General features: G+C 38.0%; 1 protein-coding gene across 2 annotated transcripts in view; it reads left to right on the plus strand.

Moving 5' to 3' along the window:
- CCDC39 (coiled-coil domain 39 molecular ruler complex subunit) overlaps positions 1 to 12,927 on the plus strand; it is a 61,529-nt gene that overhangs the window by 25,660 nt on the left and 22,942 nt on the right. For both annotated transcript variants that reach the window (XM_069973804.1, XM_069973805.1), the window contains exons 10-13: positions 1,071 to 1,265; positions 2,854 to 3,018; positions 4,410 to 4,547; positions 5,675 to 5,883. In XM_069973804.1, the coding sequence (XP_069829905.1) occupies positions 1,071 to 1,265; positions 2,854 to 3,018; positions 4,410 to 4,547; positions 5,675 to 5,883 (707 nt within the window). The remainder of the gene's footprint in view (positions 1 to 1,070; positions 1,266 to 2,853; positions 3,019 to 4,409; positions 4,548 to 5,674; positions 5,884 to 12,927) is intronic.

The following is a 12,927-nucleotide window of genomic DNA, read 5'->3' on the forward strand; positions in this document are numbered from 1 at the left end:
TTAAAAGATGTCAGAGGTCTGATCAGCAGACCCTGTGACGGGGGGGGGGGGGGGGGGGGGGGGGGGCTCCATGGCAGCCTTGTAAAAGCTATTGCTACAGCTTGCTACAGGCAGGCTGTACTGGTAGATCACTACATACAGTACACAGTAATACAATAACAGTATAGCAGTATACTGTGTAAACAGTCCAACGATTGCTTAGTCCCTAGGAAGACTAAAGAGGTGTAAAAAAAAAACGCTGAAATCATTAACTTTTGACATGTCTGATCCAACCAAATCCACTAGATTTTTTTTTTCATGGTCAGGTACAGAGAAATGCAACATTTTGACCAAAAATGGGTTTTTGTCAGGCTGGGCAAGATCTCTGCCTGTGCCCCAGATATTAGACAGGCACTGTTTTGAAGACTTCTATTTCCCTGCGGCTATTTTTTCTGTAAATATGGTGCACAATTGCTGATGCATGCAAAGGGATAATGGAGGATAATGGAGGGGGTCAATGGAGAATGGTAGGGAATTCCTCTTTACTGTATAAACACAGGACAGTTTTGTCTTTAGTCTCTTACAGTGGAGAAATTGGGTATTTACAGAAGTACATGATGGGCTGTAGAAGTAGATGAAGAACTGTAAAAGTGATTGGACTATTACATTTTAATCAGCAGCATTCATAAAGAGCTCTGTATCTAAAATGCACCCCATGTTAGGGTAATCTTAATTATCAGAAATGCTAGCACCAGGACAATCTGTCAGTTCTGGGCTATTTTCCTTAGCATTTAGAGGTAAGATACAATAAGCGTCCCATCGGGGTAGCTGCTGTAAAAGCAGACAATCTACATACCAAACTCTAATGGAATTTATGGTACCAGTTATGTTACAATTCAATCTTATATACAATTTTTTTTTGTTTTGTATCCTATCATGACAGACCTTTACACATTAAATAATAAATGTATTATACAGTCTATAAAAACGACACTATTGCCTAAAAGCAGAGCTTAAATAATTAAACCTGAAATGTCTTTTTCAGATATTGTATAGAACTACCATCATAATATTGTCATTTATCTCCACAGGATCTTGAAGCCCAGCTAAAACAGATAAGAGAGCAACATTTCAAGAAATCACAGGAGCTGCATGAGCACAAGACAAAAGAAAGGCACATGATATCAGAAATTAATGGAAGCCAAGTCTCGCTGAGAAACCTTAATAGTCAACTGCAAAAACTTGACCTGCATGCTTTAAAGCAACAGGGGATCATTTACAATCAGGTACAAATGCATGCTGGTTTTCAACCATTAAATCCCTTAAATACCATTGCTGTGATTAAGGAAAGCTAACCACATGCAGGACATTTTTTTGTAATTGAAAAATTTTCTAAGATAGAAAGACAGCTAGAAAAAAAGCTTTGCAGGAAAATAACCAAGTATCCTAAGGATAAGAAAGGGTTGGTATAATCACGATTAAGAATAATGATTTAGATGAATTAGACTAATTACTGTGTGTTTATATATAGTTTATATTAACCTTTGATTATAAAATGTAGTTTTTAATATACAGCTAAATAACAAGTACCAAGTAATGTTTAGAATATCGCTAAACCTCGATGAACTTTAAGTTTGACATCTAAACTATATAGCTATTTTCTCTGAAAATTATAAAGAGGTGTAACAGCCAGTCAGAACCTTTCTACTTTTTTTACCCTCTCCCTCTGACTTTATGGGTGCCTTCACACATACCAGATCCGCAGTGGATTTCACGCTGCGAGCTTGCAGCGAAATCCGCTGCGGATACTGGTATAGTGAAGGCCTATGGGGTCACATACCCACAGCAGAATTTTCATTCCGATACAGATATGTGACCCTGCCCCTTTAACCCCTGGCCGCCCGCAGCCCTGGCCCGAAGCATACATTACCTGCTCAGGACCGCGTCTGTGTGAGGCTCCTGACTCCCCTCGGCTCCCGTGCACCGATTGGCTGATGAGGAGCGAGGAGAGCTGGGAGCGTCACACAGCCGCGGCGTCAAGCAGGTAATGTATGCTTCGGGCCGGGGCTGCGGGCGGCCGGGTGTTAAAGGGGCCGGGTCACATCTGAGGCAGAATGAAAACTCGCAGCGTGAAATCCTCTACGGATCCGGTACGTGTGAAGGCACCCTAAGGGAATTCTGTCAGCAGTTTTGAGCAATCAAACAGCTGACAGCCCTATAAAAACATAGGGGTGGGGTGGCACTGTTTTGGTCATGAAGCTTGTGTTTTATCTCCCTGCTGCTGCAATGTGTCCAGGATGTGGGCTTTTCTTGTTTGGTGCATGGAGCTCCCTCAAGCTTTTCTGGGCTCTCCTCTCAGTTGTGATTGACAGCTTTAGCAGTTTGGACGCTAGAGCTGTCAATCATAGCTGAGTGGAAAGATTGGGCAAACTCAAAACAGGGAGCTCTGTGTGATGAACAAGAATAGTGGACCTCCTAGACATTTGCCGTGATAGTGGTCAAGAAATTAAACAACATTTTTGTCGGTCATGCTAACTGTATGACTGCAACGTAAGATACAGTGCCACTCATCTGTCTCATATCTGTATAGGGCTGTTACCACTTTTGATGCAAAACTCTTTACAGATTCCTTTTAAATTCTGTTGCATTTTTTCCTGCTGTTCTTGTCTATGCATTAGAGCATTTATTGTATTATTAGTTACTAGTGCTTGCAATTTTCAGTCCGTGTGGACATTTATGGAAAGATGTTTCAGAGGTAGTATTGTCTGGCCACAATATTATGTGTATGGTTACCTTTCCAAAATGTAATCCTTACTTTCATATGATACATATTTTTGGTTGGTTTAGTCTGACTGCACGTGTTTGTATGTACAGGATTTCCAGATACAACAACTGGAGCGCAGACTAGCAAGACTGAAGGGTGAAGTCAACACAGATGAAAAACATGCACTGGAAACAAAAGTATCCGATCTCAGTAAAATGTTTGATGAGCGAAAAGCTGCCCTTAATCTCCTAAATTCTCAGCACAAGAAACTCCAAGTAAGTAAATAGATGCTACAATGTAACACATTAGGGCAGAGTTCTGTCTGAACCATGTCCCTGTCATTAGAAAAAAAAACTTTTGACAGTACGCAGAGAAATCACCCCGTCAATCTCAAAAATATGTTAGGAGAAGCACTTGGATATGTGCTTCACTCTGTACTTTCTGTCTTTCTGCATGAGATGAGTAAAGGTGTCCTCATGCAGTGAGATGGAGATGACAGCAAGCTGGGGAACGAACTGCATAACAGCATGCTTCTGTCATGTAATTTTAGAATTTTGTGAAGGTCTGAACAGATGCCAAATGATCAAAATTTTAATTTGCAACATGTCAAAATGTTTTCCTAATGTCAAGGACACTTTAAAGGAAATCTGTCAGCTGTACCTGTTCCTAAGGACTGTAGACACTTTTAGATAGCCATTAGGGTATAAAAGCAAACTGGTATCTTTCCTAGAGCTGATGGTGGTTGCCAAGCTTATAAAATAAGCCAAGTGTCAAGGAGGTTGATCCGAGCTGCTTTAGTGCCACAGCCTGGCACACCACCTATCTTGCCTCCAAGCCCCTCCTCAATTGACATGCAGGGCTCTTTACATCAATCAAGATGGTGTTAGGAGGTGAGAGAAAGCAAGGTGCGGAAAGCTGTGGCACTTAAGCAGCTTGGCTTCACCTTCTTGGCACTTGTCTGAGAAATAAAACGGTGGTTTTATAAGTTTTGAAACCACCATCAGCTTCAGGTTTGCTTTTATACCCTAACACATAGCTAACCGTGTCTTCTGTTCTTAGCAGCAAATGCAGTAGATAAATTTCCTTAAAATTTTTCGCAGAAACGAACTTATATGACCTCTACTGCATTTATTATGTGTTTAGACACTTTTTGAGCATTGCCCGTCAGGGGTAAAGAATAAAGTATGCCAACTAATAGGTGGTATAAAGTTAGACAATAGAGATGAGCGAACCGGGTTTGGGTTCGAATCGATCCGAACCCGAACGTTCGTCATTTGATTAGCTGGGGCTGCTGAACTTGGATAAAGCTCTAAGGTTGTCTGGAAAACATGGATACAGCCAATGACTATATCCATGATTTCCACATAGCCTTAGGGCTTTATCCAAGTTGAGCAGCCACCGCTAATGCCGAAAGTTCGGGTTCGGATCGACTCGAGCATGCTCCAGGTTTGCTCATCTCAACAATGTCTAAACATGCAACAGATATATCATACAGCAAGAGCCATGATAATACATTTTGCACAACTTTGTTCTTTGTATACAGCCTTAATGGAACAGATAGCATATTCAACTAGTTTATTCACTTACATTGTACGTTGTACTGTATTGTGTATTTCTCTTGTGGACCTGATTATTATATGACTAAATTGTATTGTCTTATAAACAGGCAGATGTTCGTAACATCAAACGGGAACTGGAAAAAACTGGCCAGGAAAAGGAGAACCTGATCAGCAAAATGGAAGAACTAAAACTGTTTAATAATATGTCCGATAAAGCATTAAAAAAGCTGAGGACGTCAAAACAGGTAATTCATAGTGGTAAATCCTATTAAAGTTCTTTTGTCAATTTAAACATTTAGATCTGTATTATTTGTGAAATGTCATTAAGGTAGTTTTTACGTTTGGCAACAGCTGGAATAGAGTTTTATCCTGTCTTGCTTGCGTCTTCAGGCATTTAGTGGTATGTTCTTGATACAGAAGACAAATGTGCTCCTGCTCTATTTAAGTATACTTATCCATGCATAATTGTGGATTCCAATGATGTCTTTTCATATGTGCATATAAGATGTAAAAGGGTAACAACAACAAAGCTCAAAGGCATAAATGTTGTTCTCTTCTTTCTTATTATCATCAATACTGTTCCTTTCCTTTATTTTTTTTTTTAGATCTTTCATCCCTGCCGTGCAACATTCTACATCATACATCATACAGAACCTACATTGTTAATAATCGATAAACATAATAATTCTTATGCAGTGAGAAGTACTAACTGTAAATTTCCTATCACTACATGCAAATGCCCACAGTTAACAGTATGTGAAAATAGTGTACAGGTACAAAGGTTTCTTTGTACAGTTAGTCCTGTGGAGAACAATTATGGAAATGCACGTAGATTAATAATTCACTAATTACACTACTTTGTTGCTGGAAATTGAATATCAGTGGTTGCTTTTGGAAATTAGATGTGAATCTGAGAGTGCCTTTAAAGACCCCTATACACTTTAGTTAAAGGTCAGCTGGCTCTGCCAATTTTAGAGGGACCTGACAATTGTCTAATGTGTATAGGAACCTCCCAACCCTTCCCCAACATCATCTGTCAATCGAGAGAAGGGTAAGGCATGTTGGATTTCATCTGCCTGACCCTTTTGGTTCTTGGGAGATAAGTCAGCATTTTAGCTGCCTGATTGTGGCTTTATTTTCCCTTTCTCATTTACATATGTGAACAGATGAGATTGCTGTTGAAGGTCTATGGGGGCTTTTAGGCTTCCACATGTTTGGGTATATGTGCTGTAAATACTCAAAATATTGAGGTAGAGTGAACCCTGGGTTGCCGATATGAGACAATGCTTCCATCAAAGCCCAGGTGGTTAGATAAAGGTTAACTTTTTCCGATTGAACCCTTCAGTAATTTGAGATTGGTTATATTTTGTAGGAGTTCATGGTTGACGACAATATTCTTAAACTGGAAATCAAGCGACTGAGAGACATGCTGCACAATAAAGCAGATGATGTGTTCTCTTTGGAAAAACGCAAATTGCAGTTGGAGGCTGCTATGAAGGAGAGGACACAGGAGATATCTATACACAAAGAGATGCTAAAATCTCAGATACGGCTTGCAGACCAGGAAAGACAGACTATAAGGTAACTGCATTTTGTTGTCTGGCCCCCTTTAACCCCTTTAAGACAGAGCCCTTTAATGCCCTGATGTCCAGGTCAAATTAATGCAATAAAGGTAGCGGTAAGTGTGAGTTCGACTGCTATTGACTTGGCGAGGTTAACCTATATGTTGTCTATACCCAAAAGACAATAGTAGAAATATACTGGAGGAAAAAGGGGGGTAATAGGTCCTCTAGACAAGTCTGAGTGAGATAAATGATGAGATGTAATTATGAGATATATAATGAGATAAATGATGAGATGTAAAGATAGATTATGAGATATTTTTACTGATAGATAAGAAATGTAATATATGTTATGTAACCAAAAGCATAATAAAAACAAGTATTAGATCACAAATGACATGATATATCACGAATAAATAAAGATATGAACCAGAAAAACATGAAAGTAATGAAAAGTGAAAAATAAAAATAAAAATAAAAATGTAAAAAATGGAAAATAGAGAAATAAAAAAAAAAAAAAAAAAAAAAAAAATAAAATAAAAATAAAAATAAAAATAAAAAATAAAAAATATGAAATGAGAAAAAATGAAATAGATGAACAGATAAAAAAAGTATGGGTAAAAAGTTAAAAAATTGTGCACATAATTGGTATACCAAATAAACTCAATTCATCAGTACTATATGTTAAAATTCATAATTCATAATGATATATAGTAAATTAAAAGCTGAGTTCATAGTATGACGGCGCTTTTGTACCACTTGGTTGTGTCACACGTGTGTAGATGTGTGCTACTCCAAAACAGTTATAAAGTCTTGAGTGGTGGTACTCATATGGCGAACTGTTCTTATGGCAAATGTGCCTGATATACAGTCGGCTGGAGTAAGTTGGATGATGATTATTGCGTATATAAAGCGATGAGTATACAATTTGCTGATATATTTGTGTGGTGTATGTTACACCTCTCACCGTTCCTGCGAGATGGATAGTCCCCGGAGCGGCTGGCTCGTATGCTCAGATTTGCCGGTCTTGATCGGGCTATTCCTGTGCTGGGAGCAGATGCCGTGCTCAGATGCTGGGAGCGAGTGTCATCCTCAGGTGCTGGGAGCAAATGACGTGCTCGGATGCTGGCAGCGAGTGGCGTGCTTAGCCCAGGTATTTAGGCAAATCGGCGCTCCGCACATGCGCAGTGAGTTGTGTTGCCCGCGGGACCTCGTGGTAGTGTTAGCGCCAAATGGGTGTTTGCGCCAAATAGGTGTTTGGATAAAGCTGCAAGCGTGCTGAGCTTGTAGGTGATGATTCTTAAGCGAGATTCTGTTAGTAGCTGATAAGATATTGTTAGTAGCTGGACGCGTTTCGATACTTTCTTAGTATCTTTTTCAACAGCAAAGTAGAGAATAATGATCAAATCCTGGTATTGGTGAGTATATATATGTAGCAGACTGGTCCTGATTGGTTAGATTTAATTGTAGTCCGGTGATTATCAAGACCAGGTGCACCAAATATAGAGACAATTTGATGAGTTTTGATCTGGTATCATAGTGAATTGATTATAATTAGTAGTAATATTGTAGATTACAAAAAGAAAAGAAAAAGAAAATTCAAACAGTACAATGGACTTAAGCATACTTAGTGATTGGTGTATTCAAAATAAATATTTAGCAACAAGGAGATATTAATGCAGATTATAATTCATAATGAAATAGTGTTCTAACCAATATAGTTTGAGTTATACATATATATAAAAAAAAAAAAAAAAAATAGAATATACATTGTATCTTCTGTAATCTGTATTTTATGGTAAAATTAATTGTAATATTGTGTATAAATATATTAAGAACTGGTACGGCTTGCAAAGAATAGTATGGATAATGATGGATTTCTACTATATGGATGTGATAACTTCAAGCTTGGAACAAGTGGTAAGGGAGGACCCCTAGGGATCAATCCCAGAGCCCGTCACCGCGCTGATAGACAGCCTTGGCAGGTGACGGGCTGTGAGAGAGAGCCCCAGAGGTCGGGATCTAGAGGAAACCGAAAATTTCAAGTTCTTCATTTAAACCTTTTGGGGATATAGTTTCAAAATCATAAATAAGGCGAGATTCTGCTCTGGACATAGATGCGATAAAATCGCCTCCTCTCCAACTGTGCTTGACTGATTGTAGGGCTGCAAATTGAATTTCGGAGATGTCACTGTTATGAAATTGTTTGAAGTGTGCAGAAAGAGGATGTTTTTCATTGCCTTTTTGTATATTGTAAAAGTGCTCATGTATACGGGTTTTAAGTTGTCTTTTGGTTCTACCAATATATTGTTTTGCACATGGGCATTGGATGATATAGATGATTCCCTGTGTTTGGCATGTAAGTAATTCGGATATGTTCCATGTGTAGTTGTTCACAGTGGATGTAAATTTGGATGTTTTTCTTGGAAATTTGGTGCGTTTACAACAGGAACAGGTGCCGCACCTAAAGAAACCTTGTGTGGATAGCCATGTAGATGATGGTTGTTTGTATGACAGATCTTTGACAGTGGGGGCTACTCTAAGGCCAAGGTTGGGTGCCTTCGTGAAGATGATTGGTGGTTTGGGTGGTAGTAGTGCTGCTAGTGTCTTATCTTGGCACAAGATTGGCCAATTTTTTTGTATGATTTTCTCAATCTGTTTATGTTGTGGATTATAAGGTAGTATGATTTTGGAAATATTTGTGTTACTAGAGATGATGTTTGGAGATAGTGGTATTTTGTTGAAATAGGTGGTTCTATCTGTTTTCCTAATCTTATCCAGGGATTTTTGAATAACGGTGTCGGGGTAGTTTTTTACTTTGAATTGTTCAGACAGAATTTGTGCTTCCTCTTCAAAGTTGGCTTCTATGGTACAATTTCGTTTGAGACGTCTAAATTGGCTCGTAGGGATATTGAGGAGCCATCTGGGGAGATGGCAACTGGAGAAAAGAATAAAGCTGTTTTTTGCTGTGGGTTTGGTGTATGTTTGACACATGAGTTTGTCTTTTTCAGCTGTAATAAGGAGATCTAAAAATTCCACTTGTTGTTTGCTAATATGAGGTGTGAATTTTAGGTTGAAATTGTTGATGTCGAGAGCAGAAATGAAACTGGTAAGGTCTGTTTGTGGGCCTTTCCAGATAAGAATTATGTCATCGATATATCGTTTCCAGACTAATAGATTCGAGTTTAAGTGTGGAGTAATTGTGATGGATTCCCAGAAAGCCATGAATAAGTTGGCATAACTAGGGGCAAATCTTGTGCCCATAGCTGTACCTGTGAGTTGATTGTAATAATTGTTGTTAAAGTAAAAGTAATTATGAGTGAGTATGAAATGAATAGCTTGGAGAGTGAATTCTATCTGATTTGACGGCATGGTTGTTTGTTCCAAAAAATATTTGATTGCAGTTAAACCTTGTTCATGATTAATAATCGTGTATAGTGACTGGACGTCCAAAGTGGCCATAATGTGGTCTGGTTGCCAAGCAAAGGTCTCTATGAATTGAACTACTTGTGTGGTGTCTTTGATGTATGATGTTGTGGTTTGAACTATCGGTTGTAGTATACGATCAATGTAGTTAGATAAATTTGATGTCAGAGATTGAATACCTGATATGATCGGGCGACCGGGGGGATTTTGAGGATTCTTGTGTATTTTTGGAATACAATAGAATACGGGTAATCTTTTTTGGGTTCCTGTGATAAAATCATATTCTTTGGTGTTGATAATTTCTTCCTCAACTGCTGGATCACAGAGATTTTTTAATTCTGTTTCGTATGTGTTGATTGGATCGGTTCTGAGTAGTTGGTATGTGGAGGTGTCGGAAAGTTGTTTAAGACATTCTTCATTGTATTGAGTGGTGTTTAAGATGACTATTCCTCCTCCTTTGTCAGCTGGGCGTATGGTAATATTGTTGTTGGCTTGTAACTCTTTGATTGCCTGTCGTTCTTTGTATGTGAGATTATTTCTAAGTTGTGTATTGTGTCGTAGATTGCGAATGTCAGTTTCTACTGTTTTCTTAAATGTAATGATCTCCTGACCCGCTTCATGTCTCGGATAAAATTTGGATTGCAGTGTACAGTTGGTGTGAATATAACAGTCTTGTTTTTTGTTTTGTAGTTCTAAAGGATTTTTAATGAAGTATTTGGTAAGACATAATTTCCTAATATATTTCTCTAGTCCTATATAAGTGTCAAACTTATTGAGTGAATTGTTGGGTGCAAATTTTAGACCTTTGTTCAAAAGCGAAATTTGGGGATTGGTTAGTTGAATAGAGCTGAGATTGATGATGGAATCTGCTAATGTGTCTTGCCCATTTTTCTCGGTTGATGTTCGATTAGGTCTACGTCTGCGGATTCGTTTACGAGTGGTCTTTTCTTGGGTGTTGTGGTGTCTAATTGTCTGTGTGGGTGTCCTTGTGTATTGTGTTTGGCCATCGGATATGTTATTGGATATTGATACCTGTGTTGAGTTGTTGTCTGGTATCTCGACTGCGATCTGTGTTGAGTTGGAGAGTATTGGTAGTGCCGGGTCTGATAATGGGTGGATGATTGGTAAGGATGTGATGCATGGTGTCGTGGATATAGATTCGGTGATTTGGGACTGTGTGAGTAATATGGTGGGTGACGTGTGTCTGGTTTGTATGGAGGAGGGTGAGTGGATTTCTCTAAAAAATGACGATTGGTGGTTGATGCTAACGGGGCATATCTATTATGGGTCGGGATATCCAGTAGTGGTAATGACGTGGCAGAGTCATGTTTATTTGTGGTCGGAGGAGGTGCATGTGTGTGATTCTCTTGCCATTTGATTTTTCTGGCTTTTTTCTGCATAATCTCCTGTTCTAATTGATCAAGCTTTTTGCAAGCACTAGTTTGGTACCTCGTGTATTCTTCTGTTATTGGGTGTGTCTCTAATTTGTTTTTGATGGTGGAAATCTGGTTGTCTAGTTGGACTAGTAGTTCTTGTCTTCTGTCTATTACCATCTGGACTAAGGCAATGGATTGGGCTTTAAAAAATGATTCCCATTTGTTGGTGAATTCCTCATTTATTAAATCATTAGCCGGTACTTTATTTAATGTAAGTCCTTTTGGTAGTAGGTCTAATTCTAAGTAGTGATTGAGGCTTTTAATTTCCCATTGTTGTCTTAATCGTTTATGGAGTATTGTTTCAAGATCTCTGAATGTTTTTGATAATGAAGCATCTTTCGTGGTGTCGGGGTGTTGTATAGTGTCATTGAATGAAAATTCTGCAATTGTGCGTTTTTTGGATTCTAAATGGGACCAAATGTCCATATTGATGACTATTAGCAGGTACTTCAAACACTAAAGGGTATGGAAGTATACAACAAAGGTAGCGGTAAGTGTGAGTTCGACTGCTATTGACTTGGCGAGGTTAACCTATATGTTGTCTATACCCAAAAGACAATAGAAATATACTGGAGGAAAAAGGGGGGTAATAGGTCCTCTAGACAAGTCTGAGTGAGATAAATGATGAGATGTAATTATGAGATATATAATGAGATAAATGATGAGATGTAAAGATAGATTATGAGATATTTTTACTGATAGATAAGAAATGTAATATATGTTATGTAACCAAAAGCATAATAAAAACAAGTATTAGATCACAAATGACATGATATATCACGAATAAAGATATGAACCAGAAAAACATGAAAGTAATGAAAAGTGAAAAATAAAAATAAAAATGTAAAAAATGGAAAATAGAGAAATAAAAAAAAAAAAAAAAAAAAAAAAAAATAATAATAAAAATAAAAATAAAAATAAAAAATAAAAAATATGAAATGAGAAAAAATGAAATAGATGAACAGATAAAAAAAGTATGGGTAAAAAGTTAAAAAATTGTGCACATAATTGGTATACCAAATAAACTCAATTCATCAGTACTATATGTTAAAATTCATAATTCATAATGATATATAGTAAATTAAAAGCTGAGTTCATAGTATGACGGCGCTTTTGTACCACTTGGTTGTGTCACACGTGTGTAGATGTGTGCTACTCCAAAACAGTTATAAAGTCTTGAGTGGTGGTACTCATATGGCGAACTGTTCTTATGGCAAATGTGCCTGATATACAGTCGGCTGGAGTAAGTTGGATGATGATTATTGCGTATATAAAGCGATGAGTATACAATTTGCTGATATATTTGTGTGGTGTATGTTACACCTCTCACCGTTCCTGCGAGATGGATAGTCCCCGGAGCGGCTGGCTCGTATGCTCAGATTTGCCGGTCTTGATCGGGCTATTCCTGTGCTGGGAGCAGATGCCGTGCTCAGATGCTGGGAGCGAGTGTCATCCTCAGGTGCTGGGAGCAAATGACGTGCTCGGATGCTGGCAGCGAGTGGCGTGCTTAGCCCAGGTATTTAGGCAAATCGGCGCTCCGCACATGCGCAGTGAGTTGTGTTGCCCGCGGGACCTCGTGGTAGTGTTAGCGCCAAATGGGTGTTTGCGCCAAATAGGTGTTTGGATAAAGCTGCAAGCGTGCTGAGCTTGTAGGTGATGATTCTTAAGCGAGATTCTGTTAGTAGCTGATAAGATATTGTTAGTAGCTGGACGCGTTTCGATACTTTCTTAGTATCTTTTTCAACAGCAAAGTAGAGAATAATGATCAAATCCTGGTATTGGTGAGTATATATATGTAGCAGACTGGTCCTGATTGGTTAGATTTAATTGTAGTCCGGTGATTATCAAGACCAGGTGCACCAAATATAGAGACAATTTGATGAGTTTTGATCTGGTATCATAGTGAATTGATTATAATTAGTAGTAATATTGTAGATTACAAAAAGAAAAGAAAAAGAAAATTCAAACAGTACAATGGACTTAAGCATACTTAGTGATTGGTGTATTCAAAATAAATATTTAGCAACAAGGAGATATTAATGCAGATTATAATTCATAATGAAATAGTGTTCTAACCAATATAGTTTGAGTTATACATATATATAAAAAAAAAAAAAAAAAATAGAATATACATTGTATCTTCTGTAATCTGTATTTTATGGTAAAATTAATTGTAATATTGTGTATAAATATATTAAGAA

The sequence above is a fragment of the Dendropsophus ebraccatus genome, chromosome 6 (genome assembly GCF_027789765.1).
Source record: "Dendropsophus ebraccatus isolate aDenEbr1 chromosome 6, aDenEbr1.pat, whole genome shotgun sequence".
Classification (NCBI taxonomy): Eukaryota; Metazoa; Chordata; class Amphibia; order Anura; family Hylidae; genus Dendropsophus; species Dendropsophus ebraccatus.